We start from the raw sequence: 25,079 nt of genomic DNA, 5'->3' as shown, positions 1-25,079 counted from the left end.
ACCGTTGACATTTTAGAGCAAAACAAGGTCGTATTGGGGCTAAAAATTGGAGTCAGCTAATATACCAGGGGAAAAAAAGGGGAACAGGCCCAAAAAAGGGGTTTTGGGGTTAAATGAGGTGATTTGAGGGCTGAAAATTGGGTCACCCATGGAGGAGGGGGCAGGCCAAGAGAAAGTGGTTTTTGGGGGTGAAACAATGCAATCTGAGGCCCAAAACAGGCATTTTGGGGTGAAAAGAGGCAATTTGAGGGGCCAAAAGTGGGCCAGTCGGGGGGGGGGAGTGGGGTTTTGGGGTGAAACAATGCAATTTTAGGCCCAAAACAGGCATTTTGAGCTGAAAAGAGGTGATTTGGGGGGCTTAAAGTGGGTCCCTCGGAGGGAGGGGGCGGGGGGGGGCCAAAACGAAGACATTTTGGGTACCAAAATGTGGTTTATCTCAGGGGAAGTGCAAAAAGGGGCAGTGACCCCCAAAAAGAGGGTTTGGGGGCAAAATAAGGTGAGCTGGGGGCTGAAAATGGGATTCCACTGGGGGGGGTGGGGGCAAAAAAAGGGTATTTTGGGGTGAAATTAGGGGATTTGGGGGCCAAAAAATGGGGTCACCCTGGGGGGAGAGGTATGACCCAAAATAGGGGGATTTTGGAGTGAAACGAGGAGGTTTGGGGGGCTGTGGGACAGCAGTTTTAAGGTACCAGGGCTCCCCCACCTCACTCAGTCCCTGGTGGGAGGGGACTGCCCCCCCCCTGGAGGTTGATTTTTGGAGGGGGGGGAGCCCCCCATTTTGGGGGGTTCATCCGGGCGCCGCGGAGGGTGGCCACCCACGACGATGTCCCCTGTGGGATTGGGAAGGGAGCGGGGAGAGGAAAAAGGTGGGTTTTAAATATTGGGGGACACACGCATCCCCAGGCATCCCAGAAAGGGGGTTCAGGGCCCCCCCCCCCTAGGGTCCCCCACACGTTACCTGGGCTCGGGCAGTATCCTGCACCCACTCATCGACCAGCCGGTGCAGGTCGTCGGTGAAGAGCCCCTTTTTTGGAGGGGCTGGGGGAGGAGGTGGGGGGGCTGGGTGGGTTAGGGGGCCTGCAGGGGGAACCCAGGCGTCTGGGTGTTGGGAGGGGGGGTTAGTGGAGAGGGGGGTGCCCCAAATCCCACCTGTACCCCAAACCCCCTCCCCAGACCATGGGACACCCCAAAACCCCCTCCCTATACCCTAAACCATCCCTTTCACCCCAAAAGTCCCTCCCTATACCCCAAAACCCCCCTTGCACCCCAAAAGTCCCTCCCTATACCCCAAAACCCCCCTTGCACCCCAAAACCCCCTCCCTGGAGCCCAGGAGGGACTGAGCACCCCAAAATTCCCCCCTTAGAACTCAAAACCTCCTCCCTGTACCCCATCCCCCCGCCTTGCATCCCAGAAGCCCCCTCCCCAGAGCATGGAGTATCCCAAAACCTCCCCTGTACCCCCAAACCTCTCCCCACACCCTGAAATTTCCTCCCTGGAGCCCAGGAGGGACTTGAGCACCTCAAAAACCTGCCTTGCACCCCAAAAAACCCTCCCTGCACCCCAAAACCCCTCCTTATACTCCAAACCATCCCCTTGCACCCCAGAACCCCCGTTTATGCACCCCAAAACCCCTTCCCTGGGGCCCAGGAGGGACTGAGCATCCCCCAAATCCCCTCCTTGTACCCCAAAACTTCCCCTGTACCCTCAGACCCACCCCCTTGCACCCCAACCCCCCCCCCAAACCTGTCACCGCTGCACCCCTTCCCCGTCCTCTTCCCTTGGCACCCCGAAGCCGTCGCGGGGATCCCCCGAGGCAATGATGAGGGAGTCCTCCACAATCCCCCGGCGGGGGTCCCCCAAATTTTTTGGGGTCCCCCTCGAGCTTCTTTTAGGGCACGGAGACGCCCGTGCAGCTCCCGCAGCTCCTTGTCCTGCTGCGCCCGTAACGTCACCACCTCCTGGATATGCCTAGGGGGGGGGGGGGGGGGGAGTCGGGGGGGTACCCCAATATTGGGGTGCCCCCCCCCAACCTCCCCCGGGTCCCTCCCAACTTACTTTTCCCGCAACCTTCGCAGCTCCACCCGTAAATCTTCATCTTCAGGGTCAGTCTCCCCATCACTACTCATGGGGGACGATGGGGATCCAGGGGGGCGGGGGGGGGGCTCCTGGGGGATGAGGGGGGCCCCCCATCCCCCCACTTTCACTTTCCGAACTGGGATCCCCCCAGTCGCCTTCGGTTTCAGGGGGGTCGCTTGATTCGGGGTTCGTTAGCGGCTGGAGGAGGTGTGGGGGGGATATAGCAGTGATATGAGCTGGAGGGCGGATTTGGGGGGGTCCCTGGGTGTAATTTGGGGTCCCTGGGGGGAGTTTTGGAGGTCCCTGGGGGAGTTGAGGGTCCCTTGGATAAGTTGGGGGGGGTCCCAAGGGCTGTTTGGGGGTCCCGGGGCAGTTTCAGGGGGTCCCCGTGAGCAGTTTGGGGGTCCCGGGGCAGTTTGGGGGTCCTGGGGCAGTTTCAGGGGGTCCCCGTGAGCAGTTTGGGGGTCCCGGGGCAGTTTGGGGGTCCCAGGGCTGTTTGGGGGTCCTGGGGCAGTTTCAGGGGGTCCCCGTGAGCAGTTTGGGGGTCCCGGGGCAGTTTGGGGGTCCTGGGGCAGTTTCAGGGGGTCCCCGTGAGCAGTTTGGGGGGTCCCGGGGCAGTTTGAGGGTCCTGGGGCAGTTTCAGGGGGTCCCTGTGAGCAGTTTGGGGGTCCCGGGGCAGTTTGGGGGTCCTGGGGCAGTTTCAGGGGGTCCCTGTGAGCAGTTTGGGGGTCCCGGGGCAGTTTGAGGGTCCTGGGGCAGTTTCAGGGGGTCCCCGTGAGCAGTTTGGGGGTCCCGGGGCAGTTTGGGGGTCCTGGGGCAGTTTCAGGGGGTCCCTGTGAGCAGTTTGGGGGTCCCGGGGCAGTTTGGGGGTCATGGGGCAGTTTGGGGGTCCCGGGGCAGTTTGGGGGGCTCCACAGACCAACATGGGGAGTCCATGGGGCTGCTCCCCCCCCTCCACAGGGACCCCCCACAAATACCCACCTGGCAGCGCCCCCGCCGGGGGGGATCCCCCGGTTCCTCTGCCTCCCCTGCGGGACAGGGCAGGGTATATACGTGTATATGGGGAGGGGTACATATAGGGGCATGTATAGGGCGACATGTGAATGGGGTTGTAAATGTGGGGGGTAAAAAAGGGGGATAAAAATGGGGAGTCTATATGGGGAGGTGTATATAGGGGTACGTATGGGGAGGTGTATATAGGGGTATGTATGGGGAGGTGTACATAGGGGTACATATGAGGAGGTGTACATAGGGGTATGTATGGGGAGGTGTACATAGGGGTACGTATGGGGAGGTGTACATAGGGGTATATATGGGGAGGTGTATATAGGGGTACGTATGGGGAGGTGTACATAGGGGTACGTATGGGGAGGTGTACATAGGGGTACGTATGAGGAGGTGTATATAGGGGTATGTATGGGGAGGTGTACATAGGGGTACGTATGGGGAGGTGTACATAGGGGTATGTATGGGGAGGTGTACATAGGGGTACGTATGGGGAGGTGTACATAGGGGTATATATGGGGAGGTGTATATAGGGGTACGTATGGGGAGGTGTACATAGGGGTACGTATGGGGAGGTGTACATAGGGGTACGTATGGGGTGGAGGATAAATGGGAGGGTTAAAAGGCCGTGTATAGATTGGGGCTATAAATGGTGAGGGGTAAATACGGGGAGTATCCATCAGGAGACATACATATGAGAATACATACGGTGTTATATACGTGCGTGTGCGTGGGGAGGGGGATCTATGAGGGGGTGTAGTTATATGGGGACTATATATCAGGAGACATACATATGAGAATACCTATGGTATATAGGTGCGTATGCATGGGGAGGGGGATATATGAGGGGTGTATTTGAGGGTATGTACAGGGAGGGGTCTATATGGCAGCTTTATGGAGCAGTACATATAGCGAGGAGCACATATGGGGAGGGGGTATACACGTGGGTCGTACATTTATATCCATATATAGTGATACATATGGAGCAGGGTATAAGAGGGGTTACAAATGAGGGGGGATAAATGGGGGCACCAGCGGGGGGTGGAGGTGGGGACGCAGCCCCCCTACCTGGCAGGGGGTGTCCCCCCGCAGCGGGGGGGGGGCTGCCGGAGCCGCCGGGCCCAGCTTTTGATCTTGCGCCCCCAGGTCTTCTTGCTGACAGGGTTTTTGAGGCGGGGGCAGTTAAACCCCAGGGCGAAATAGCTCCCCCCAGCGGTGGGGCGGCCTGGGGTCCTCTCCGCTGGGGGATCCTGTGGAAACGGGGCGCTGAGGTGGCCACCAGCCCCCACAAAATGTCGGGGGTGGGGCAGGGGGGTGGGGAAGGTCATCGTTGGTGTTTGAGGGATGCCAAGGTCATGGGGGACACCAAGGTCTTGGGGTCCTCTGGTCTTTGGGGGCACCAGAGTCTTGGGGTTTGAGGGACATCAACGTCTTGGGGTCCTCTGGTCTTTGGGGGCACCGAAGTCTTGGGGTTTGAGGGACACCAAAGTCTTGGGGTCCTCTGGTCTTTGGGGGTACCAAAGTCTTGGGGTTTGAGGGACATCAAGGTCTTTCTTGGGGTCCTCTGGTCTTTGGGGGCACCGAAGTCTTGGGGTTTGAGGGACATCAAGGTCTTGGGGTTTTCTGGTCTTTGGGGGCACCAAAGTCTTGGGGTTTGGGGGACAATGGTCTTTAGTCCTTGGAGAATGTCCAGGTCTTGGGGTTTGGGGACAATGGTCTCCAATCCTTGGGGGACACCGCTGTCCTGGGGTTTGGGGACAATCACCTCTGGTCCTGTGAGTGCATCCTGCTCCCAGGCTCCGGCAATGGCCATCTCTGGTCCTTGAGGGACATCGAGCTCTTGGGGTTTGGGGACAATTGTCTCCAGTTCCCCAGGTCCATCCTTCTCCCAAGCTCTGGTGACAGTCATCCCCTCTCCTTCAGGGAGACCCAGGTCTTGGTGTCCAGGGATGACGGTGTCTGGTCCTTGGTAGTCCTCAGGCTCTTCAGGTTTGGGGACAGTTGTGTCTGGTTGCCCAGGTCCATCCTGTTTCCAAGTGCTGGTGACAGTTGTCCCTGGTCCTTGGGAGACATCAGGGTCTTGGGATTTGGGGACAACCATCTCTGGTCCCATGGGTTCATCCAGCTCTTGGGGTCTGGTGACGATCATCTCCAGTCCTTGAGGGACACCTAGGTCACAGGGCTTGGGGATGGTCTTCTCCTGTCCTTGAGAGACACCAAGCTCAGGGGGGTTTGGGACGGTTGTCTCTTGTCCATTGGGTGTGTCCAGCTCACAGGGTTTGGGGACAATCATCTCTGGTCCCCCAGGTTCATCCTGCTCCAATGCTCCAGTGATGACCACCCCTGGTCCTTGAGGGCCACCTGGCTCCTGGGGCCTGGTGACAACAATCCCTGGTTCTTGAGGGTCACCAACATCTGGGATCACATCCACCTCGCCGCCACTGGATGTCCCCAAGGCTCGTCGGTTGGGTGGAGGTCCTCCAGGGCCTGCAAGGAGGTGACACCCCCAATCCATGGAGGTTGTGGGGGAGGCATGGGGGGACACTGGTGTCCCACGTACCCTCCCATCCCCCCCCCCCCCGCCATGTTCCATGTCCCCTCTTGGGTGACTCACCAGTGGCTTCCCGGTTCCTGATGGTCTGGTTGATGCAAAACCTCCAACGACCGACGGGGGACGATTGGGGGGCACCTTCTCCTGGTGGGGGGAGGGGTGAGGGTGGTTGGGGGGTGGGGGGTGACCCCGCTGCCCCTCCCCCTCCCCTGCTACTCACCACCACCCGCCTGCTCAGGAGGTCCCGCCTGTGAGGAGACATTTTGGGGGGGTTACAGGTCAACTGCTGGGGTGACCCCAGGCGTCCGGGGACATGGGGTGTGGGGGGTCACCTGGGGGTCCATGGGGGGGGCACCGAGGAGCCCTCGCGCCTGTGCCACGATGGCCTTCAGCTCCTCCACGAACTTCTCCCGCTCACCCTCCAGCACGAAGTTGTCCTCAACCTTCCAGAGGACAATTAGTTTGGGGTGGGGTGGGGTGTGTGACATTAATTGGGGGAGGGGTTCTAGGGTGGGGGGAGGAGTTTTGGGGTTTGGGGCGGGGGGGTGTCACCATGTAGCAAGCGATGTCCTCCGGGGCGTCTCCATCGGCATCGAACTTGAAGGTCACCATCTTGCTGTCGTGGGTCTCCAGCTGACACTCCACCGTGTTGTCCCCAGGGGAGGAGACCTACGGGGTTGGGGACGTGAGTTACGGGGTGTCCCTCTGTCCCACCCCCCCAGCACAGTCCCCCTTCCCCGTGCCGACCTGGAGGACGGTGAGCTGGAAGCGAGGAATCCTCTCCGGACGTGGGCAGGAGGCTCGGCGTTGCCGGATGCGGTCAGGTTTGGCACCAGGGGGCTCGGGGACAGTGGTGGCCTCGGGGACACGGAGGAAGGGCACCGCATCTGGAGGGTTGGTGGCAGATGTTGGGGGATCGGGGTGCAGGGATGCGTCTTCCAGTGGGGGACCTGCTGGCAGGGTGGGAAGCAGTGGCATCCCTGGGGCTGGTGGCATCCCAGACAGAGGTGGCATCCCTGGGGCTGGCGATGTCCCCATGGTTGGTGGCATCCCTTGGGCTGATGGTGTCCCCATGGTTGGTGGCATCCCAGATGGAGGTGGCATCCCTGGGGCTGGCGATGTCCCCATGGTTGGTGGCATCCCTTGGGCTGATGGTGTCCCCATGGTTGGTGGCATCCCAGATGGAGGTGGCATCCCTGGGGCTGGCGATGTCCCCATGGTTGGTGGCATCCCTTGGGCTGATGGTGTCCCCATGGTTGGTGGCATCCCAGATGGAGGTGGCATCCCTGGGGCTGGCGATGTCCCCATGGTTGGTGGCATCCCTTGGGCTGATGGTGTCCCCATGGTTGGTGGCATCCCAGATGGAGGTGGCATCCCTGGGGCTTGTGGTGTCCCCATGGTTGGTGGTATCCCTAGGGCTGGTGGCATCCCAGATGGAGGTGGCATCCCTGGGGCTGGCGATGTCCCCATGGTTGGTGGCATCCCTGGGGCTGGCAACGTCCCCATGGTTGGTGGCATCCCTGGGGCTTGTGGTGTCCCCATGGTTGGTGGCATCCCTAGGGCTGGTGGCATCCCAGATGGAGGTGGCACCCCTGGGGCTGGTGGCAACCCAGATAGGGGTGGCATCCCCACGGTTGGTGGCATCTCTGGAGCTGATGGTATCCCCACAGCTGGTGGCATCCCTGGGGCCGGCTGTGGCTGCATGGTGGGGATCGGCTGTGGTGGCATCCCAGCTGGTGGTGGCATCCCTGGAGCCAGCTGCGACTGGATGGTGGGCACCTGCTGTGGTGGCATCCCTGGAGCTGGTGGCATCCCTGGCACCAGCTGTGGCTGCATGGTGGGGACTGGAAGTGGTGGCATCCCTTGGGCTGGTGGCATCCCCGGAGCTGGCTGCAGCTGCACAATGGGGACCGACTGTGGTGCCATCCCAGTTGGTGGTGGCATCCCGGTTGGTGGTGGCATCCCGGTTGGTGGTGGCATTGCCAGAGCGGCTGGCATTCCGGGTGGTGGTGGCATCCCTGGACCTGGTAGCATGCCAGCTGGTGGTGGCATCCCTGGAGCTGGTGGCATTCCGGTTGGCGGTGGCATGCCAGCTGGTGGTGGCATCCCTGGAGCTGGTGGCATTCCAGTTGGCGGTGGCATGCCAGCTGGTGGTGGCATCCCTGGAGCTGGTGGCATTCCAGTTGGCGGTGGCATCCCTGGAGCTGGTGGCATTCCAGTTGGCGGTGGCATGCCAGCTGGTGGTGGCATCCCTGGAGCTGGTGGCATTCCAGTTGGCGGTGGCATCGCTGGAGCCGGTGGCATCCCTGGAGCTGGCTGCACACTGGGCACCGCCGGTGCCATCCCCGGACCCGGTGCCCCAGGAGCCGGCTGCAGCCGTGCCACCACCACCGATGACACCCCTGATGACATCTGCATTGCACCGACCCCTGGCTCCCCATCAACACCAGATGGCTCCAGCACTGCTGTGGTGGCACCTCCGGTGACATCTGTTGATGTCCCCTCCACCCCGTAGGTGACCTGTGGGTCAAGGTGCTGCGGTGGGAGGTGGTCCCATGGTCCCCACCCCAACCCGGTGTGATGGGGACTTACTGGCACCTGCAAGGGGTTGGGATGGCCACAAGAGGGGGATGCCCCATCTTGAGGGGGTCCTGGTGGCCCTTGTTGGTAGCACCCAAGGAGCTGTGGTGCAGGCTCAGGTGCCCCGGTGAGACCACGGGTGCTGGTGGCATCTGAGATGGGACCGTTCTCCAAGAGCCCATCGGCTGCTGAGGAACAACCAGGGGTGAGCAGTTTTGGGGGGCCACCAGCTGTGGGGTGGAAGGTGGGGGTCTCACCAGCAGTGGGGGGCTGTTGCCGGAGCAGCTGCTGCCGGACGTGTTGATCCACCTCAGTGTCCTCATTTTCAGGGAGTCCCCGACCTTCTGCTTGCTTCTTCTCCCGCGTCTTCCTCACCAACATCAACCGGTCCCGGATGGACTTGGCAACGGCTTTGGAGTCACTTTCATGGAAGAAGCCGGATTTCACCTGGTTGGGGGAGAAAACAGGATGTCCGTGGGGAGCAGGTCATGGTGAACTTGGAGAACTGTTGGCTTGGGAAGGGTTCAAGAAGAATTTGAGGGGCCAAGAGTAGGGTTCATGGGTGAATTTATAGGTCGATTGATCTTTGCGAGGTTCAAGATAAGTTTGAGGGGCCAACCACACGGTTCATGGAGGAATTTAGGGGATCGTTGGCTTTGGAAAGGGTTCAACATGAGTTTGAGGGGCCAGCTGTAGGGTTCATGGCAATTTTGCAGGCTTGTTGACTTCAGGAAGGGTCAAGACAAGTTGGAGGGGCCAACCCCAGCAGGGTTTTGGGGTACCCCCCACAGGTTCTCAGCCCCCAGATGCCACCTCTGGACCCTGGCACCACTCACCATCTCGTAGGCCACCTCTTCGGGGACATCGGCCTCCAAGTTGAAGCTGAACTCGATGGCCTCGTTGTCCTTGTGCTTCCCCTTCAACTTCTTGGGGTCCTCCACCCAAAGTCGGAGTGCCAAGGAGGAGTCGAGACCCCCGTCGTCCTCTGCCAGCTCCACGCGTAACCCCGTGTCCTCCGCGAAGAAAGCATGGTTCAGTAGGTCCCGGATGGAAAGCCTATGGGCAAGAGCGTGGTCAACATTGGGGTGTCATCTAGGGGATCCCCATGTGGCACCCCTCTTCTCCCACCTCTCCGCCTTGTTCTGCCGGATGCAACCTTCGATGATCTCCTTCACCTCTGGGTCCGTCACCTTGTCAAAGCTGGCCGGCTTGATGCCCTAGAGGAGGGGGAAGCGCAGTGATGATGCCCACCACCACAGTGCTGGAAGGGTGTTGGGACACGCCGGCAAGACCAGGAACCCACGCTGGTGACTTTGCGGTAGATCTGGGCAGCGTTTTGGCACTCGGAGTAGGGATACTCAGAGGTGCCCATCTCCAACATGCACATCCCGAAGGCGTAGACATCCACCGACTCATCGTAGCGTTCCTCGTACATCTCTGGGGCCATGAATTCAGGCGTACCTACGGGGCGGGCAGTGAGAACCAGCACCTGGCAACCGGCAGGCGTGCTTCGGCACGGCGCGTCTTACCAATGACACTTTTGGCGAAAGAGGTCCTCATGAGGGTGGCCAGACCCAAATCGCCGATTTTGACGGAACCCGTGGGGCCGGTGATGAAGATGTTGTCGCACTTGAGGTCCCGGTGGATGATGGGTGGTGTACGGGTGTGGAGAAAGTGGAGACCCTTCAAGATCTGCCGGCACCAGCTCCGTAACACCTTGGGCTTCATCACCTTGAACCTCTTGAGATACCTGTGTGACAAGGCAAGCCGACCCACTGTCACCTCCTCAGCCCCACTGCACCAATGTGCCACGAAACACCATCACTCACGTCTTGAGGGTGCCGGAGGTCATCAGTTCAGTGACGAGGACGATGCACTTCTTGCCCTTGACTGTGGACTCCCAAGAGTCATAGAAGCGGACGATGTTGGGGTGCTGCAACCCCTTCAACATCTCCGCTTCTTCCTTAAACCGTTGCTGCTCCACCTTGGTCAACTTGCGGTCCTGGTGCCCAGGGAGGGAGGATGGACAACATCAAACCCACCCCCAATTCAGGGATCATCATCACCCACCGCGTTTGCCGGCCAAGCCAAGCGGTGAGCCTCATCCTGCCGTGCCTAAAAGCTCCTTCAACTCCCTGAGGAACGCTCGCCGCTCGTTAAGAGGCTGTAATTAATTGGCCATGGCCCGGTGCCCGTTGGCAGGAGCTGCCGGGATTCACTGGCGAGTTGAGATGAATGAATTTGAGGGTTTCAGGGATTCATTTTGCGGTACGTTGAGGAATCCGGCAGTTTAAGAGGATAATTAATAAATTTGGGAGAGAAATGGGTAAATTTGGAGCTAATTGGCAAGATGGGGGGGGGGGTTAGAAGGGGACTTCGTGCGTGGGGGTGGGGTCAAGGGCTTTGGAGACATGGATATGGGGAATGTCGAGGAGTTGAAGGGTTGAACGATGGAATCAATAGGTTGGAGGGGCCAGCTGCAGGGTTTGTGGTGAATTTGGGGTTTATTGGCTTCAGGGGGATCAGCTGTGAGGTTGGGGGGCCAATTGTAGGATTCATGGTGAATTTGGGACTTCAGGAGATGTTCAAGATCAATTTGAGGGGCCAACCGTCATGGTCATGGTGAATTTTGGGGTGTCATTGACTTTGGAGGAGCATAAAGATCAATTTGAGGGGCCAGCCATGAGGGTTCATGATGAATTTTGGGGTGCCATTGACTTTGGAAGAGCTTCAAGATAAATTTGAGGGTTCAGAAGACCTCCAAACCCATTTTTGGAGCCCACCCACCTTTCTAAACCCCACTGATTAACCAAAACCCCCTTAATGAAGGGCCACCCCCATCTGCACCCCATGGCAGTGCCCTCGCCACCCAGGAACCCACTTTGGGGGCTCACCTGCAGCTCACACCAAGCCACCTCCACCCAGGTGTCCGTGTCGAAGCCCTTGAAGACTGTCTTGAAGGCTCCGCGTCCCAGCTCGATGTCGAATTTAAGGAATCTTCCACCCGGCGAGGTGGCCACCGCCTTCATCTCGGCTTCTTCCTCCACCTCCTCCTTCCCTCCCGTGCCCCCCCCCCCGAAACTCGAGAACCCCCCGAAACTCGGGGTCTCCACGATCGTTTGGTGGTCCCCGTTCTTCATCCTCCAGTAACTCCACGCTCTTTCGGAAGAAGCGTTTGGGGGGGACAGGGGGGGACACAGGGACTCCGGGGTCCCCCAAATCGGTGGCCATGTTGTCCCCACACCCCCCAGCCCCGTGCTTTAAATACTGGGGTGCTTGGGGGGGGGGCTAAAATAAGGGGGTCCTCACGGGGGGCTTGGTTGACCCTATAGACCTGTGGGGTAGAACGGGGACCCAGGCATCTGGGGGGGGGGGCAGGAGGGGGGTTGGGGGGGTGGGGTCCCCAGTGGGGTTACCTCAATTTTTGCGGGGGGGTGTGTGTCCCCAGAGTCACCGGTGGTTGCACCGTCACCCCCCCCCCATGGGGGGACCTGCTGGGGGAACAAAGAGGCTTCATTAAGGAGGAGCCAGGTTAAATAATTAGAGGGGAGGGGTTAATTAGGGGGGTCCCAAAAATCCATAGGGGGTGGGAGTATCCCCCCGCCCCCCCCCCCCCCCCCATATACATCGGCCTTTTCCTCTGGAGGGACTGCTGGGCGCAGGTGGCTTGTCCCCCCATAGATGCTATAGGCACCGCAGCCCTGCCCACCCGCCCCGGGAGCTATAGGTACCCCGTAGGTGTAGCCCCCTGCCTTCAGGTCCCTCCCGTATCCCACCCCCTATAGCCTCTATAGATCCTATAGACACAGCGTATGCTCGGTTCCGACCAGTACCCACCCCCTACAGCCCTTCTGTACCCCCCATAGACCCTCTGTATCCCCCACACCCCCTATGGATGCTGTGCATCCCACACCCCTTGTGTACTTTCACATCTCCTATAGCCCTTTCATGCCCCTATAGCTCCTACGTGCCCCATACGCCTTATAGACCTTTTATACCCCTACACCCCCTATAGCCCCCATATACCTCCACATCTCCTGTAACCCCCTATAGGCCCCCACACCCCCCCATAGCCCCTATACACCTCCACATTCCCTATAGCCCTTTTATACCCTCTTATCCCCTATAGCCCCCATACGCTCCCACATCCCTTATAGCTCCTGTACACCGCCACATCCCCGACAGCCCCCACATCCCCTACAGCACTCTGGAGCTCCCTATAGCCCCGTACACCTCCACATCCCCTATAGCCCTGTAAACCTCCGCATCCTCTATGGCCCCCGCGTTCCCCTACAGCCCCCATACGCCCCCCCGCCCCTCATAGCCCCCGCGTGCCCCCCGCCCCATAGCCCCCCCCCCCCCCCCGCGCACCCCCCCGGCCCCTATAGCCCCGCTCCCCTCCCTCCCCCCGCCCCTCCCGCTCACCTGCGTCACGTGACCGCCGCCGCGCGGGGGCTGCCGGGATCTGTAGTCCTTTTCAGCCTCCGCCTTTAGCCCCGCCCCCTGACGATCGCGCGTTCGGCGCTCGCTCGCTCGGTGGCTCGGCGTTCGGCTCGCCGATCGGTCACTCGGTACTCGGCTGCGCGCCCTGCGCAGCGGCGTCATGGCGGCCCCCGGGCTGGAGGAGCGGGGCCTGTTCGCCCAGGGGGTGCAGGCGGTGCTGAGCGGCTGGGCCGCGCTCCAGGTGTGGCGGGGGGCACCGGGGGGCGTGGGACGTGGAGGGGATCCGGGGAGGGTGGGGTGGGGTGGGATCGGGGGGACAGGGACACGGTAGAACAGAAACAGGGGGGTAAGGGGAACCGGGGGGGGCGACATGAAGAGAAAATCGGGGGGGGGTGAGGGGAATCGAGGAGAGGGAGAAGACGGGAGGGGACACGCAATGAGGGGGACACCGGGAGGGTGCCATGGGGGACACACACTGTGGAGGGGGGAAACCGGGAGGGGGAGGGCCTAGGAAACACTTGGGAGGCTGCCCCGCCCCCCAAGGGTGGGCGTGGCCTCAACATGCCCTTCTCCCCCCCCCCGCCCCCAAGCTGGCTGTGGCCCAGGGCTTCGGGGGGCCACAGGGCCCCGAAAAGGCTGCATGGCTGGCAGGGGCCCTGCAGGACTTTTTTGCACAAAATGGTGAGTGTTGCCTCTCCCCACCCCTCCCCCCCGTGCCCCCCAGGTGGGGGAGGGGTGAGAGGTAACTGTGACACACGCACTGTCCCCCCCCCTGCCCCCCAGCGGAGCTGCAGGAGGAGGAGGTGGAGGAGTTCCTGGCCGAGGTGATGGATAACGAGTTCGATACAGCAGTAGAGGATGGCAGCCTGCAGCAGGTGGGCTCCCAGTATATACCAGTATGCTCCCACCAGCCCCCGAGCCCAGCCCCCAGCACTCCCAGCACAACCCAGTTCACCCCACCAGGCTGTTAGCGGTCCTTGTCCTCACCCCCAGTCCCTTTCCAGTATGTCCCTAGTATTCCTGTAGCCAAACCAGTCACCAGTACAGCCCAGTTCCCACTCAAACTCTTATCGGTATCCTTTAGGGATCCCAGTTCCCTCCCAGCACCTCCCAATATATCCCAGCTCCCTCCCAGCCCCTCCCAATATATCCCAGCTCCCTCCCAATTTATCCCAGTGCTCCGTCAGCCCTCTCCCAGTATGCCCCCCTGCCCATAGGTGAGCCGAGAGCTGGTGACGCTGTTTGCACAGGCCAGCCGGGGGGATGTGGCGGGGGTGAGGGAGGCTCTGGGGGCGCTGGCACGCCGCGGCCCTGCCCTTTGCGCAGCCCTGGCTGCCGCCCACCCCGCCCCCACCCCCGCCACCCCCGGGCGGGGGGAGGAAGAAGAGGAGGAGGAGGAGAGCAGCAAGGAGGAGGCGGAGGAGGAGGTACGGCACTGATGATGTCATCAGAATGGGTGAGGGTACGCTGGTGATGTCACTGAGGTGGGGCAGATCCTGCAGAACCCTATGGAGCGTGGTTATGATGTCATCAAATTGCAGGCAGGGGGCGCTGGTGATGTCATTGAATGGGGAGGGGACATGGGGGGGATGTTGATGATGTCATCAGATAAGTGTGGGACATGGAGGGGACTGATGACATCAGCAAATGAGAGAGAATGCCCGGGGTGGGGGTGGGGGGCAATAATTATGTCAGCAAATCCGGGGAGGGGGGCCCCTGTGACATGGGGGAGGGCGCTGCTGATGTCACCAAGGGGGGGGGAGGTGACACTGATGATGTCATACCCCCCCCAGGCGATGGAGTGTGGGACCCCCCCGCCCCCCCCTGATGGCTGGACCCTGGTGCGGCGGCGGCGGCGGTGAGGGGGCTGCCCCCCCCCCTCACCAACCTGGGCATCACCCCTCCCCCCCCACCCCTCAACATGGGGGTAATAAAGCCACTGCCCCCAGCTGGGGGGTGGGGAAAGCTGGGTCGTGGGTTTTTTTGGGGGAAGCCCCTGTAGAGACCCTATAGCTCCATAGGAACTTCCTGTAACCCATATAGAGCCACCCACAGCCCCTATAGGGACACCCGTGATCCTATAGAGACTCTATAGCTCCATAGGAACTCTCCATAACTGTGCAGAGTCCCCCACGGCCCCTATGGGACCCGCCGATCCTACAGAGACCCTACAGCCACATAGGAACCTCCCACAACCCCTACAGAGACTCTCACAGATCCTATAGAGGCTGTATAGCCCTGTAGGGACTTCCCGTAGCCCATACAGAGACCCTCACGGACCCTATAGGGACCTCTCCTGACCCTATAGAGGCTCTATAGCCCCATAGGGACTCTCCCGGGACCCTATGGAGCCCCTATGCATCCCTTCCCAGTGCCACCAGTCCGGCCCCTCTCCCCGCCCCTTCCAAAATGGTGGCGCGCTGCCCCCAGCGAGGTGGGGGGACTTGCCTTCACAGACGGTCATTGGCGGGGCAACCCGTCGGTGAAGGCGGTGCCGCGCGGCGATTGGTGGAGGAAGACGGCGGGCGGAGCGAGAAGCGGTGGCAGGCGATTGGCTGCGGCAGCGGGGACGGGCGGCGATTGGTGGAGGAAGGCGGCGGGCGGGGCGAGAAGCGGTGGCGGGCGATTGGTGGGCCGCGGTGGCAGCGCGGGAGGAAGCAGCGATGGTGGAGGCGGGCGGGCTGCGGCGCGCGCGGCGGTGAGCGGCGGCGGGGAGCCCGCGCGCGGCCCCTCAGGCCGCCGCCATTTTGGCTCCGTTCCCACGGGTGTCCCGGGGGAGGCTCTGTGTTCCCACGCGTGTTCCTGGCGGATCCTGGGGACCTACATGTATCCCTGGGGAGGTCCCGTGTGTCCACGCGTGTTCCTGTGGGACCCTGGCGACCTACATGTGTCCCTGGGGGGGGGGTCCCCGGGTCCCTGCGTGAGTCCTTGGGGCGTCTCGGGTTCTCGGGAGGGTCCCCGTGTCACTGCGCATCCCTGTGGGGTTCCTCTGTCCTCAGCGGGGTCCCTCGGGTAGGTCTCGTGTCCTCAGGGGGGGCCCACCTATTCCCACACACCTTCCCTGGGGGGGTCCTGGGGACCCCACGCGTGTCCCTGATGTATTTGGGGGGGGGGGGGGGAGATCTCCTGTCCTCAGGTTGGTGCTATGTTCCCACGTATGTCCATAGGGTTTCCCAGGTTCTTGGGAGGGATCTGTGTCCCCACACGTGTCCCTAGTGGGTCCCGGGCCCCCACGTGTCTGTGACGGGCCACGCATGTCCCCAGGACGCTGGCGGCACTCGAGGCCGCCTTGGCCTTGGAGGAGGAGAACAGCGACATCCCGGCCCGTGTCCTGGTTGAGCATCTTGTGGTGAGACCCACAACTGCCCCGTAGCCCCCCACAGCTGCCCCCTGACTGCCCCGTAAGGCCCCACGGCTGCCCCCAGGACACCCGTCGGAAGCAGAAGCTGCTGCTCACACAGCTGCGGGTGCTGTGCCAGCTGCTGGGTGTGATCGAGAGTCCCGGCCCCCACCTGGCCCCCTTGGCCCCCTGTGAGTGCCTGAGTCCCTGTGGGGGTGCTGAGAAGAGTGCCCCCTGCTGGCTGGGGGGCTCTAGGGTTGAGGGAGTGGTCCTGAGTCCCCTAATTGGGGTGCAGAGAAGAGTGCCCCCTGCTGGCCGGGGTGTGTGGGGGTCCCAGGGGCTGCCCGGTGGGGCAGGTGACAAGGCCACTTCCTGCAGGTGAGGCGGGGGCACTGGCTCAGGCACGGGAGCGCTGGCGGGAGCTGAAGGCGGAGTGTGAGGAGGTGCTGGGGGGGGCGCTGCCCTCTGCCCTCACCCGCCTGCGGAAGGGCCAGTGCCTGCTTCAGCGCCTGCAGGGGGCGCTAGAGGCCAGCCTGCAGCAGGTAAGGGGGGGTGCTGGGGGGGGACGGGGTACTGGGGGGGGGGGGGGCACGGGGGGGATAGGGGTACTGGGGGGGGGGGATGGGTGCTGGGGGGGGGTAGGGGTACTGGGAGGGGGGATGGGTGCTGGGGGGGGCACGGGGGGTAGGGGGTACTGGGAGGGGGGATGGGTGCTGGGGGCGGGCACGGGGGGATAGGGGTATTGGGAGGGGGGATGGGTGCTGGGGGGGGGCACGGGGGGGATAGGGGTATTGGGAGGGGGGATGGGTGCTGGGGGGGACACGGGGGGGGTTGATGGGGTACTGGGAGGGGATGGGTGCTGGGGTGGCCTGTGGGCGTTTGTGGGGGGATGGGGGGAAATGGGGGGGTAGGGGGATCCCAAGGGTGTTGGGGTGGGGGGGTTGATCCCATGGGTGCTGGGGGGCTCCTGGGGGTGCTGCCCCGCAGAAGGAGGAGCTGAAGGCAGAGCTGCGTGAGGCGCTGGAAAGGCGAGAGCAGGTGAGCTGGGGGGGGTGTGTGTGTGTGTCTGGGAGTCTGAGGGGGGTCCTGGGGGGGTGTCCCCGGGGGGGGCTGAGGGCAGGGGCAGGTTGCCAGGGCCGCAGGGTGTCCCCATGGTGGGGGGGTCCATGGCAGGGGGGTCACTGGGGTGAGGGGTCCCCATGGTGGTGGGGGGGGTCCCCAGAGCGCGGGTGCCCCCCTCCCCCACCTTCGGGGGACCCAGGTGTCGCGGTGCAGCTGCGGGGGCGCGTGGCGGAGCAGCGGCGGGAGCGGCTCAGCCGGCAGGAGGCGCTGCGGCACTGCCAGGAGGCGGCCCTGAGGTGAGGGGGCGGAGCCAGTGGCGACAGGGGCGGTTCTGGGGGCGGGGTCAGCCCCGAGGGGCGGGGCCTGAGACGTCGCTTGCTGCAGGGCCGAGGCCAGCTGCCGCCTGTACCAGATGCTGACGGGGGGGGCTGGGGGCTGCCCCCCGCCCCGGGGGGCCCTGTGATGGAGCGCCCCCCCCCAGCCCATCACCTGCACCACAGCCCCCGGGGGGCGCCTCTGCCTGCCGGTGAGGGGGCACGGGGCGGCTGGAGGGGATTTGGGGGGCACCTGGGGGGGTTTTGGGGGGTGGTGGGGTGTCCCTAGGGCAGCCTTGGACACGCTGAAGGGTCTGTAGGGGGGGTTGGGGGACCCGGGGGGTGGTGTTGGGCCCCCCCCCCCCCCAGTGGGTTTTGGGGTGCTCTCTGGGGCACTTGAGGGTGAATCCCACCCCCCCCAACTCTCACCTGTCTCCCGCAGCCCCCCCTGGTGACTGACTGGTGCTGCTGGAGGGCACCCCACCCTTGTGAGCCCCAAAAGGAACCCACCCCCCCTCCCCTCCAATAAATTTATTGCACCCCGTGCTGCTGCTGCTGCCGCTGCTGCTGCCGCCTCTTCCCCTTGTTGCCCGCCCCCGCAAATAACTAAGCAGGCACCAGTGTCTCATCGTGCATCTGCCTTTACTGGGGGATGGGGCCTACGGGGGGGGGTCCGGGCCCCGGCGGCGCGGCTGGTTGCGCTCGGGGTGCAGCAGGATGACGTAGACCTTGGGCGCGTAGAGCAGTCCCAGGGGGACCGAGGCCGAGAGGCTCATGGAGACCGTCAGCGTCGCCGTCTGCATGTGCACCTGGCGCGGGGGCTCGCACCAGCACGTGCACGTGCACAAGGGGTTTGGGGGGTGGGGGGCTTGCAGGGGGGGGTCATGTGAGGGTTGGGGGGGGGCAAAGGCCTGGGGCCCCCCCACACTGCCCATGTCCGCCCCAGATCCCACGTCCCCAGTCTCCCGTGTCCCTCAAGACTCCCTGGATCCCCCCAAATCCTGTCCCCCTCCCCAATCTCCTGTGTCCATCCAGACCCCCCCAAATCCTGTGTGTCTCCCAAGTCCCACCTCTCTAGAGCCTCTGGATCCCTCCAGATCCCACCTCCCCAACCTCCCACATCCCCCAAGACGCCCTGGATCCCCCCAATCCCACCTCCCCAATCTCCTGTGTCCACCCAGACCCCTCCCAAATCCTGTGTGTCCCCCCAAAATCCCACCTTCCCAACCCCCCTCCCACCCCCGCCACCTGCTCACCCTCTCTGCCGACTGTGCGGCGCCGAAGAAGATGGGGCCGAAGGCCAGCCAGACGACACAGGTGGTGTACATGGCGAAGCCGATGGGCTTGGCCTCATTGAAGGTCTCGGGGACGCCGCGCGCCTTGACGGCGTAGACGGTGCAGGTGAGCATCAGCAGCAGCGCGTACGCCAGGCACGCCAGGGTGCCGCCCTCTGCCATGTCACAGCGCAGGACCCCGCGGGCGTCCTCGGGGTCGGGGGTCCGGCCCATCTCGTAGTCGATGAGGGCGTGAGGGGGGCGGACCAGCAGCCACGCGGCCACAGCCACCAGCTGGAGGCCGCTCAGGGTGAAGGTGATGAGGAGCTGCGACGTGGGGCTGATGAAGCGCGGGGGCGTCACTGACCGCTTGCCTGGCGGGGGGAGGGGAGGAGAGGGGCACTGAGGAGCGGCCAGGGCCCTCTGGGTCTGCCACAACTCTCGGTGCCCCCAACGGACCTCACTTGGACATGTGGTGGGTCCTGGTGAGGAGCACAGGGTAGGTGGGACCCCATCCCACGTCCCTCCTGACGGCGACCCGGACTCCTGTCCCCTTCCTCACGCCCTTGGCCCACGGCTCCTTCCCTGCTCACCCTGCTCGAAGATTCTGTAGATCCTGTTGGTCTTGGTGAGGAGCGCGGCGTAGGTGAGCGTCATCCCCAGGCCGAGGAAGAGTCTCCGTAGGGTGCAGACGCCAACGCCGGGCTCGGCCACCATGATGAAGGTGATGGCGTAGACCAGAGCAATGCCAGCCAAGAGGACGTAACTCAGCTCCCGCCCTGATGCCTTCACGATGGGCGTCTCGTGATGCTTGATGAAGGTCACCAAGATGAAACCGGTGGCCATCAACCCAAGGGTGGCCAAAGCCAGGGGGACAGCGGCCCAGGGGTCACCCCAGCGCAGGCGCAGGACAGGGGTGGGGCGGCAGGCGGTGCGGTTGGGGGTGGGGCGGAGGTCGGAGGGGCAGGGCAGGCAGGTGAAGAGGTCGGCGCGGTACTGGTAGCCGCCGCAGAGCTCGCAGTGCCAGCAGCAGGGGACACCTTTCACCGGCTTCTTGCGCTCGCCGGGGCCGCAGGGGAGGCTGCAGACGGAGGGTGGTGGGGACGTGCTGTTGGAGCCCCACGCCATCTCCTCGGCCTGCAGGGACAGGAGTGAGGGACACGGGTGCCCACCAGGAGCCTCCCACCAGCACCCCCCACCCAACAAGGGGAGCCGGGTGCCCACGGGGGGAGAGAGACAGCGCCCGTGGGGGCACCCAGTTGACCATTGAGGGAGGTCCCACCAGTTGACCATTGAGGTCCCACCAGTTGACCATGGGGGCACCCAAGGGGACCCAGCACCCACCCGCAGGTGCAGCCCCTGCACCCACTGCCCCACGGCTCGGTAGGTGCCGCTGCTGTTGCCCCCCTGGAACTGGAAGATGTCGTAGCGCCCCGGGGCATCACCGTTCTCGTTGAAGCTCACTGGTGTCCCTGCACTGCCTGTGTACCAGCAAAAATAATAAAAAACCCCCAGTAAGAACCAGTATAAAGCACTATAAACCAGTAACACCCAATGCAAACACACAGTAAGGCTCACTGACACCAACCCCCTAGCACTAGCATCTCCCACAATAGAGCAAACCCGTGCTCCCAGTATACCCCAGTAGGGTCCCCAGTGCCTCCCAGTCCCCCCCAGTACCGTTGAAGGCAACGCGGCGGATGTGGGCAAGGAGACGGCGGCCATCGGGGGGGTCCATGTGGGGGCAGAGGCCGCCCCCCGGGCAGGCCTCCCCCATGAGGCTGTGGAGACCGTGGGCCATGGCCAGCACCGCATCGATGACGAACTGCACCTTCCCCTCCTGCTCGTACGGCGAGTCCCGGCCGATCCGCTCCCGCCCTGCCCCACACTTAGGGGTCAGGGACCCAGGGCTGCCCCCTAAGTTGTGGGGCACCCAGGGGTCCCCATTTTATAAGGGGCAGAGGGGGGGCACCCGGGGTGAACCCATGGGGTGGGGTGTAAGGTGAGGGTGCTCCATGGGGTGGGAAGGCTCTGCCCCACACGTGTGGGTCAGGGACCTGCTGGCTGCCCCACAGGTGTGCGGTGGGCAGCCAGGGGCACCCCCCCACATAGAGGTCAAGTTCCCATGGGTGCCCCACTCACCGGGGGGGCCAGCATAGGCTGCCCTACACCATGGCCACTCACAGCTATGGGGCACAGCCAGGCGCTATAGGGTGCAGAAGAGGGGCTTACCTGTGCACTTGCGTGTGGGGGTGCCAGGGCCCCCCGGGGGGTCGCCGTGGGGCTCGCCGTGGGGCAGGCGGCAGTTGAAGTCGTCCTCCCAGAACTCATGGAACCAGAGGTTGCGGCGGTTGTTCTCGAGCGAGCGGGAGGTGAAGTACTCGTCGAACCCTGGAAGGGGGGCACCCCATAGCGCCGTGGGGCACCCCATGGCGAGACAGTGACAGGACCCTCCCCACACCCGCTGGGTTTGGCGGGTCACCCCCAGGGTGGTGTGGGGCAGACTCACCGGGGACGGAGGCGCGCTTGGGGAGGATGGTGATGGCGCCATGGGCGGCGTCCTCCAGCCCCTGCACCGGCGCCATCTTGGCCCCCCAGCTGTCGGAGCCCACCCAGGAGAAGTGGCCCGAGAGGTTGGCCAGGGTCGCTGCCTCCAGCACCCGCCTGTGGGGGGCGAGAAGTGTTACTGGGAGCACTGGGAGGGGAGTTGGGGGGATGAGGAGGCACTAGGGGAGCTACTGGGAGGAGGCACTGGGAAGGAAGTGGATGGGACTGGGAGCTACTGGTCCTTACTGGGGGTTACTGGTCACTTGTGACTGATAGAGGTGGTGAAGCCACCGTGGGCCGTGCAGGTGACACTGCGAGGGGGTGTTCCTGGGCCAGTTCCCGGTCTATACCGGCCTGTGCTGGGTTATACTGGCCTGTACTGGTTTGTACTGGTCTTACCGGATGTCATCCTCATTGGCGAAGAGGACAACGCCACGGGCGGTCGAGGTCTCCATCAGGCGCCCGATCACCTTGGCGAACTCCCCTGGGCGTGGCTCCCGCGGGATCTTGATGGACTGGGCAATGCACAGGCCCCCTGCACCAGTACAAACCAGTATGAACCAGTACAGACCAGTAATGCCACCTCCCGGAGACCCCAGTCACTCACTGGGGGTAGATGAGGGGGCAGCGCTTTCCCTGCTCCTTGCACAGCTCTCCCTCCCGGTATATCCCAGTGCCTCTCACAGTGCTCTCAGTGCCCCTCCCAGCATCCCCAGCACATCCCAATGCCCCTCTCAATGCTCCCAGTATATCCCAGTGCCCCTCCTGGCATTCCCAGCATGTTCTGGCACCCCCCCCATGTCCCAGTGCCCCTCGCAGTGCCCCCAGCACATCCCAGTGACCCCCAGCACACGTACCGGCCTCGCGGGAGCTCTGGACAAAGGCCTCGACGCCGCTCTCGCCATAGTTGCCCTCGGAGGCCAGGGTGGAGACGTAGCTCCAGCCCAGGGCGCGCACCACGGCCACCATGGCCTGCGCCTGGTACGAGTCGGGCGGCACCACGCGCGAGAAGTACTCGTAGCGCCCCGGGTCGCTCAGCTCCGGCGCCGTCGAGGCGTAGCTGATCTGCGGGATCTGCCGCAGGGCACGTCAGCGGACACGGGGGGTACCGAGGGGACGCAGGGGATGTGGGGGGGTCTGAGGGGACATGGGGGGGACAGATGAGGGGGCAGGAGGACACGGGGGGGACATGTGGGGACACAGGAGGGACCAGGGGGTGTCAGCAGACACAGGGGGATGTGGAGGGGCGTGAGGACACAGGGGGACAGATGAGGGGACATGGGAGGATAAGGGTGAGTGAGGGGACACGGGGACACATGGGGTGACACTCTTAAGAGACGTGACAGGACAAAGGGGACGTGGCAAGACACATGGGATGTGGAGGAATGTGAGGGGACACAGGGGGACACAGAGGGACAGATGAGGGGACATGGAGACACGGGATGTGGAGGAGTGCGAGAGGACACCGGGGGACATAAGGGGACAGATGAGGGGACATGGAGGAGACACAGGGGATAAGGAGGAACATGAGGGGACAACACGGGGGCAGATGAGGGAACATGGAGGAATGTGAAGGGACATAGGGACACATGGGGGACAGACGAGGGGACACAGGATATTGAAGGGTGTGAGGAGACACAGGGACATGGGGGGACTTGGGGGACACGAAGGCACAGGAGGGACACGGGTGAATTGGGGGGGTGTGAGGGGACATGTGGGGACACACAAGGGGGACACCCCCCCCACCAGCGTCCCTAATCCCCCCTAATCCCCCTGGGGCCATTTGCTGCCACCCTGGGGCATTGTGGGTAACACACACACACACACATCCGAAGGTTCTGGAAGGGGACCCAGGTGTCCAGGGCGGGGGGCCCCAATCCCCAGGAGCAGGAGGGACCTGCTCCCGGTATAGGGGGGTAACAGGCTACTGGGGGCACTGGGAAGGAGGCCCAGGCAACTAGGACAGGAACGGGAGGCCCAATCTCTGGTGCAGGAGGATCCTGCTCCCAGTATGGGGGGGCAACAGGCTACTGGAGGCACCGGGAAGGGACCCCCGCCCCCAATGCCCACACTCACAGCGAAAAGCCTCAGGACGTTGGCCACCATGATGGAGACGGAGCTGGCCGAGGCACCGATGACCCCCACCAGGCGCTCGGGGGGCGGCCTGCGTGGGGCGCTGCCATCGGGACACATGCCCTCACCCCCGGCGGGAGGCAAGAGGCTCCTGACGAAGCTGAGGGCCTGTTCCAGGGCGTACGTGTCCCTGGAGCAGGTATCCAGGATCCGGGCACCCAAGGTCAGGTTTGGGAGCACTCGTGGGTCGCCATTCACCCGGTCCAGGGCGTAGAGCATGGCCTCCAGGCGATGGATGCCCTTTTCTTTCTTCACGGGACCACAGGGGACCCCAGCGGGCCCACGGGCGTGGACAGGGAAGAGCCCCCCCAGGGTGAGGTCACCCTCCAGGCGAATGGCGTGTGGCTGGGTGGGAGACGGCGGGGCTGCCCCCTGCCCCCACAGAGTGCTGAGGGTGAGCAGCAGCAGCATGACGAGGCTGCTGAAGGACAGAGAGGGTGTGAGGGGACACGCTGGGCACAGGGCACCTCACTGAGGGGGGTACTGGCACCCTATGGGGTGGGTTGGCATCCTGCAGGGCAGGGTAGCACCCTATGGGGCAGGGAGGGGAGGGGGGACTGACACCCTATAGGGGGAGGGTGGCACCCATATACACTGGGGTTTGAGGGTCCTTGGCACCCAATGGGGGGAATGGGGAGGCACCAGCACCCTATGGGGTGTGAGGAGGGACTTGGGGGTCCCACAGCACCCCATGGGGTAGGCATTTGGGGGTCCTGGGTGCCCGCGCATCCTGCTCACCTGGGTCAGAGGTCCTGGATGCCTGGGATCCTCAGAAGCCACCAGTGGATGCGGGGTAGGGACTCCCCCCGTCCCTGTTCCCATACCCTGCCTCTGTCCCCGTGGTCCCCCTCCCTGCCCCACCCCCCCAGATGTCCGAGTTCCCCCCGCTGTGCTTGGCTGAACTCCCATAATCCCCTAGGCCTGCCCCAATTAAAAACTTCAGGCAATTATTTGCGGGGGAGGGGGGCTTGGATTAGGGGTTCTCTCCCCCCCCCCCCCCCAACACCTCCTGGGGGTCCCACCATGGGGCTGAGGCAGTCGTGGGGTGGGCACTGTGGGGCTGAACCCCCAGGGGTGGTTCAGCAGGATCTTAATCCCCTCAACAGCTGCTGGATTAGGGGGGGGGGAAGGCGGGAGATAATCCCACTGCTCAGATGCAGCCAGGGTGCCCAGCCGTCTGTGCCTGTGACCCCCCCATGGGGCTGAGGGGGGCATGGGGAGGGCTGAGGTGGAAATGGGAGGGCCTAGTGAGACATTGGGTGGGCTGTAGGGAGGCTGAGGGGACTCAGAGGGGATTTAAGGGGGCCTAAGGAGTTGAGGGGACATTAGGGGGGTCATGTCTTGGCCGAGGGGACGCTGGGGGGGGGGTGGGGTTTTAAGAAAACCCAGAAGGATCTGAAGGGATCCAGAAGGGGTTTGAGGGGACCTGAAGGGACGTTGAGAGGGGCTGAGAAGCCCTCGAGGGGGTTTTGAGGGGCCCTGAGGATCTGAAGGGACATTGCGGGGGGCTGAGGGGCCCCGAGGGGGTTTGAGGGCACCTGAGGGGCTGAGGGGCCCCGGCGGGGCTCAGGGGTCCCGGGAGGATCAAGCCTGAGGGAACCGGAGCCTGAGGAGCCGCTGGGCCGCCCGTTAAGAACCGTTGGCGACCGTTAAGCTGCCGCCGCCGCCGCGCGCTTCCCGCCCAAGCGCCGCCACGCGCCGTTCCCGCCCAAATGCCGCCGCGCGCTTCCCGCCGCTGACGTACGCACACCCC

The 25,079-nt window shown here is 63.5% G+C and overlaps 4 protein-coding genes across 14 annotated transcripts; 2 read left to right on the top strand and 2 right to left on the bottom strand.

Annotated features, from left to right (window-relative positions):
* Nucleotides 1-1,869: 1,869 nt before the first annotated feature.
* On the bottom strand, nucleotides 1,870-11,931 carry WNK3 (WNK lysine deficient protein kinase 3). 6 transcript variants are annotated; one of them, XM_040617453.1, is made up of 18 exons: nucleotides 11,108-11,929; nucleotides 10,043-10,215; nucleotides 9,743-9,963; nucleotides 9,517-9,674; nucleotides 9,342-9,430; nucleotides 9,050-9,269; nucleotides 8,471-8,660; nucleotides 8,226-8,401; nucleotides 6,381-8,168; nucleotides 6,186-6,302; nucleotides 5,966-6,076; nucleotides 5,854-5,881; nucleotides 5,697-5,777; nucleotides 4,848-5,569; nucleotides 4,151-4,332; nucleotides 3,059-3,105; nucleotides 2,057-2,275; nucleotides 1,870-1,969 (listed from the first exon to the last, which is right to left on the bottom strand). In XM_040617453.1, exons 1-17 carry the CDS (start codon nucleotides 11,351-11,353, stop codon nucleotides 2,241-2,243), a joined length of 4,584 nt encoding a protein of 1,527 aa, XP_040473387.1. In that variant the 5' UTR covers nucleotides 11,354-11,929; the 3' UTR covers nucleotides 1,870-1,969; nucleotides 2,057-2,240. The 6 variants fall into 6 exon arrangements, with proteins under 6 accessions (XP_040473387.1, XP_040473382.1, XP_040473383.1 ...); XM_040617448.1 differs by lacking the exons at nucleotides 1,870-1,969; nucleotides 2,057-2,275; nucleotides 3,059-3,105; nucleotides 4,151-4,332 and having other exon boundaries at nucleotides 4,339-5,569; nucleotides 11,108-11,931; XM_040617449.1 differs by lacking the exons at nucleotides 1,870-1,969; nucleotides 2,057-2,275; nucleotides 3,059-3,105; nucleotides 4,151-4,332 and having other exon boundaries at nucleotides 4,339-5,569; nucleotides 8,226-8,398; nucleotides 11,108-11,931.
* Nucleotides 11,932-12,771: 840 nt separating this feature from the next.
* TSR2 (TSR2 ribosome maturation factor) lies at nucleotides 12,772-14,621 on the top strand. The gene is made up of 5 exons (XM_040617434.1): nucleotides 12,772-12,897; nucleotides 13,247-13,337; nucleotides 13,440-13,531; nucleotides 13,874-14,083; nucleotides 14,450-14,621. The coding sequence occupies exons 1-5, from the start codon at nucleotides 12,817-12,819 to the stop codon at nucleotides 14,516-14,518; spliced, it is 543 nt and encodes a 180-aa protein (XP_040473368.1). The 5' UTR covers nucleotides 12,772-12,816; the 3' UTR covers nucleotides 14,519-14,621.
* A 121-nt stretch (nucleotides 14,622-14,742) lies between these two features.
* Nucleotides 14,743-17,916, top strand: ZWINT (ZW10 interacting kinetochore protein). 5 transcript variants are annotated; one of them, XM_040617432.1, is made up of 9 exons: nucleotides 14,743-15,354; nucleotides 15,824-15,833; nucleotides 15,921-16,005; nucleotides 16,082-16,187; nucleotides 16,375-16,538; nucleotides 16,984-17,034; nucleotides 17,272-17,354; nucleotides 17,443-17,584; nucleotides 17,815-17,916. In XM_040617432.1, the coding sequence occupies exons 1-8, from the start codon at nucleotides 15,066-15,068 to the stop codon at nucleotides 17,519-17,521; spliced, it is 867 nt and encodes a 288-aa protein (XP_040473366.1). In that variant the 5' UTR covers nucleotides 14,743-15,065; the 3' UTR covers nucleotides 17,522-17,584; nucleotides 17,815-17,916. The 5 variants fall into 5 exon arrangements, with proteins under 5 accessions (XP_040473366.1, XP_040473363.1, XP_040473364.1 ...); XM_040617429.1 differs by having other exon boundaries at nucleotides 16,063-16,187; XM_040617430.1 differs by lacking the exon at nucleotides 15,824-15,833 and having other exon boundaries at nucleotides 16,063-16,187.
* Nucleotides 17,917-18,000: 84 nt separating this feature from the next.
* Nucleotides 18,001-25,047, bottom strand: LOC121098920 (metabotropic glutamate receptor 6-like). 2 transcript variants are annotated; one of them, XM_040617427.1, is made up of 11 exons: nucleotides 24,065-25,047; nucleotides 23,270-23,747; nucleotides 22,051-22,267; nucleotides 21,593-21,728; nucleotides 21,156-21,310; nucleotides 20,879-21,037; nucleotides 20,327-20,524; nucleotides 19,991-20,127; nucleotides 19,240-19,783; nucleotides 18,629-19,020; nucleotides 18,001-18,181 (listed from the first exon to the last, which is right to left on the bottom strand). In XM_040617427.1, exons 2-11 carry the CDS (start codon nucleotides 23,735-23,737, stop codon nucleotides 18,032-18,034), a joined length of 2,556 nt encoding a protein of 851 aa, XP_040473361.1. In that variant the 5' UTR covers nucleotides 23,738-23,747; nucleotides 24,065-25,047; the 3' UTR covers nucleotides 18,001-18,031. The 2 variants fall into 2 exon arrangements, with proteins under 2 accessions (XP_040473361.1, XP_040473362.1); XM_040617428.1 differs by having other exon boundaries at nucleotides 23,270-23,744.
* Between the last annotated feature and the right edge of the window lie 32 nt (nucleotides 25,048-25,079).

This window comes from Falco naumanni, chromosome 18 (assembly GCF_017639655.2).
Source record: "Falco naumanni isolate bFalNau1 chromosome 18, bFalNau1.pat, whole genome shotgun sequence".
NCBI classification, from domain to species: Eukaryota; Metazoa; Chordata; class Aves; order Falconiformes; family Falconidae; genus Falco; species Falco naumanni.
This window is presented reverse-complemented; position numbering and strand designations above follow the sequence as displayed.

Excerpts from the sequence above, each read along its gene's own strand:
- LOC121098920 (XM_040617427.1), bottom strand. The coding sequence starts at position 23,737 with ATGCTGCTGCTGCTCACCCTCAGCACTCTGTGGGGGCAGGGGGCAGCC. Across the intron at positions 21,311-21,592 it reads GCCAATGAGGATGACATCCG|GCGGGTGCTGGAGGCAGCGA; the intron begins GTAAGACCAGTA and ends CGCCCCCCACAG. Across the intron at positions 19,784-19,990 it reads TGCAGGGGCTGCACCTGCGG|GCCGAGGAGATGGCGTGGGG; the intron begins GTGGGTGCTGGG and ends CTGTCCCTGCAG.
- WNK3 (XM_040617448.1), bottom strand. The coding sequence starts at position 11,353 with ATGAAGAACGGGGACCACCAAACGATCGTGGAGACCCCGAGTTTCGGG. Across the intron at positions 9,431-9,516 it reads TCTACCGCAAAGTCACCAGC|GGCATCAAGCCGGCCAGCTT; the intron begins GTGGGTTCCTGG and ends CCCCTCCTCTAG. Across the intron at positions 6,303-6,380 it reads TCCAGCTCACCGTCCTCCAG|GTCTCCTCCCCTGGGGACAA; the intron begins GTCGGCACGGGG and ends CCAACCCCGTAG.
- ZWINT (XM_040617429.1), top strand. The coding sequence starts at position 15,013 with ATGCATCCCTTCCCAGTGCCACCAGTCCGGCCCCTCTCCCCGCCCCTT. Across the intron at positions 16,539-16,983 it reads TAGAGGCCAGCCTGCAGCAG|AAGGAGGAGCTGAAGGCAGA; the intron begins GTAAGGGGGGGT and ends GCTGCCCCGCAG. Across the intron at positions 17,035-17,271 it reads CGCTGGAAAGGCGAGAGCAG|CTGCGGGGGCGCGTGGCGGA; the intron begins GTGAGCTGGGGG and ends GTCGCGGTGCAG.
- TSR2 (XM_040617434.1), top strand. The coding sequence starts at position 12,817 with ATGGCGGCCCCCGGGCTGGAGGAGCGGGGCCTGTTCGCCCAGGGGGTG. Across the intron at positions 12,898-13,246 it reads GCGGCTGGGCCGCGCTCCAG|CTGGCTGTGGCCCAGGGCTT; the intron begins GTGTGGCGGGGG and ends CCCGCCCCCAAG. Across the intron at positions 13,532-13,873 it reads AGGATGGCAGCCTGCAGCAG|GTGAGCCGAGAGCTGGTGAC; the intron begins GTGGGCTCCCAG and ends CCCTGCCCATAG.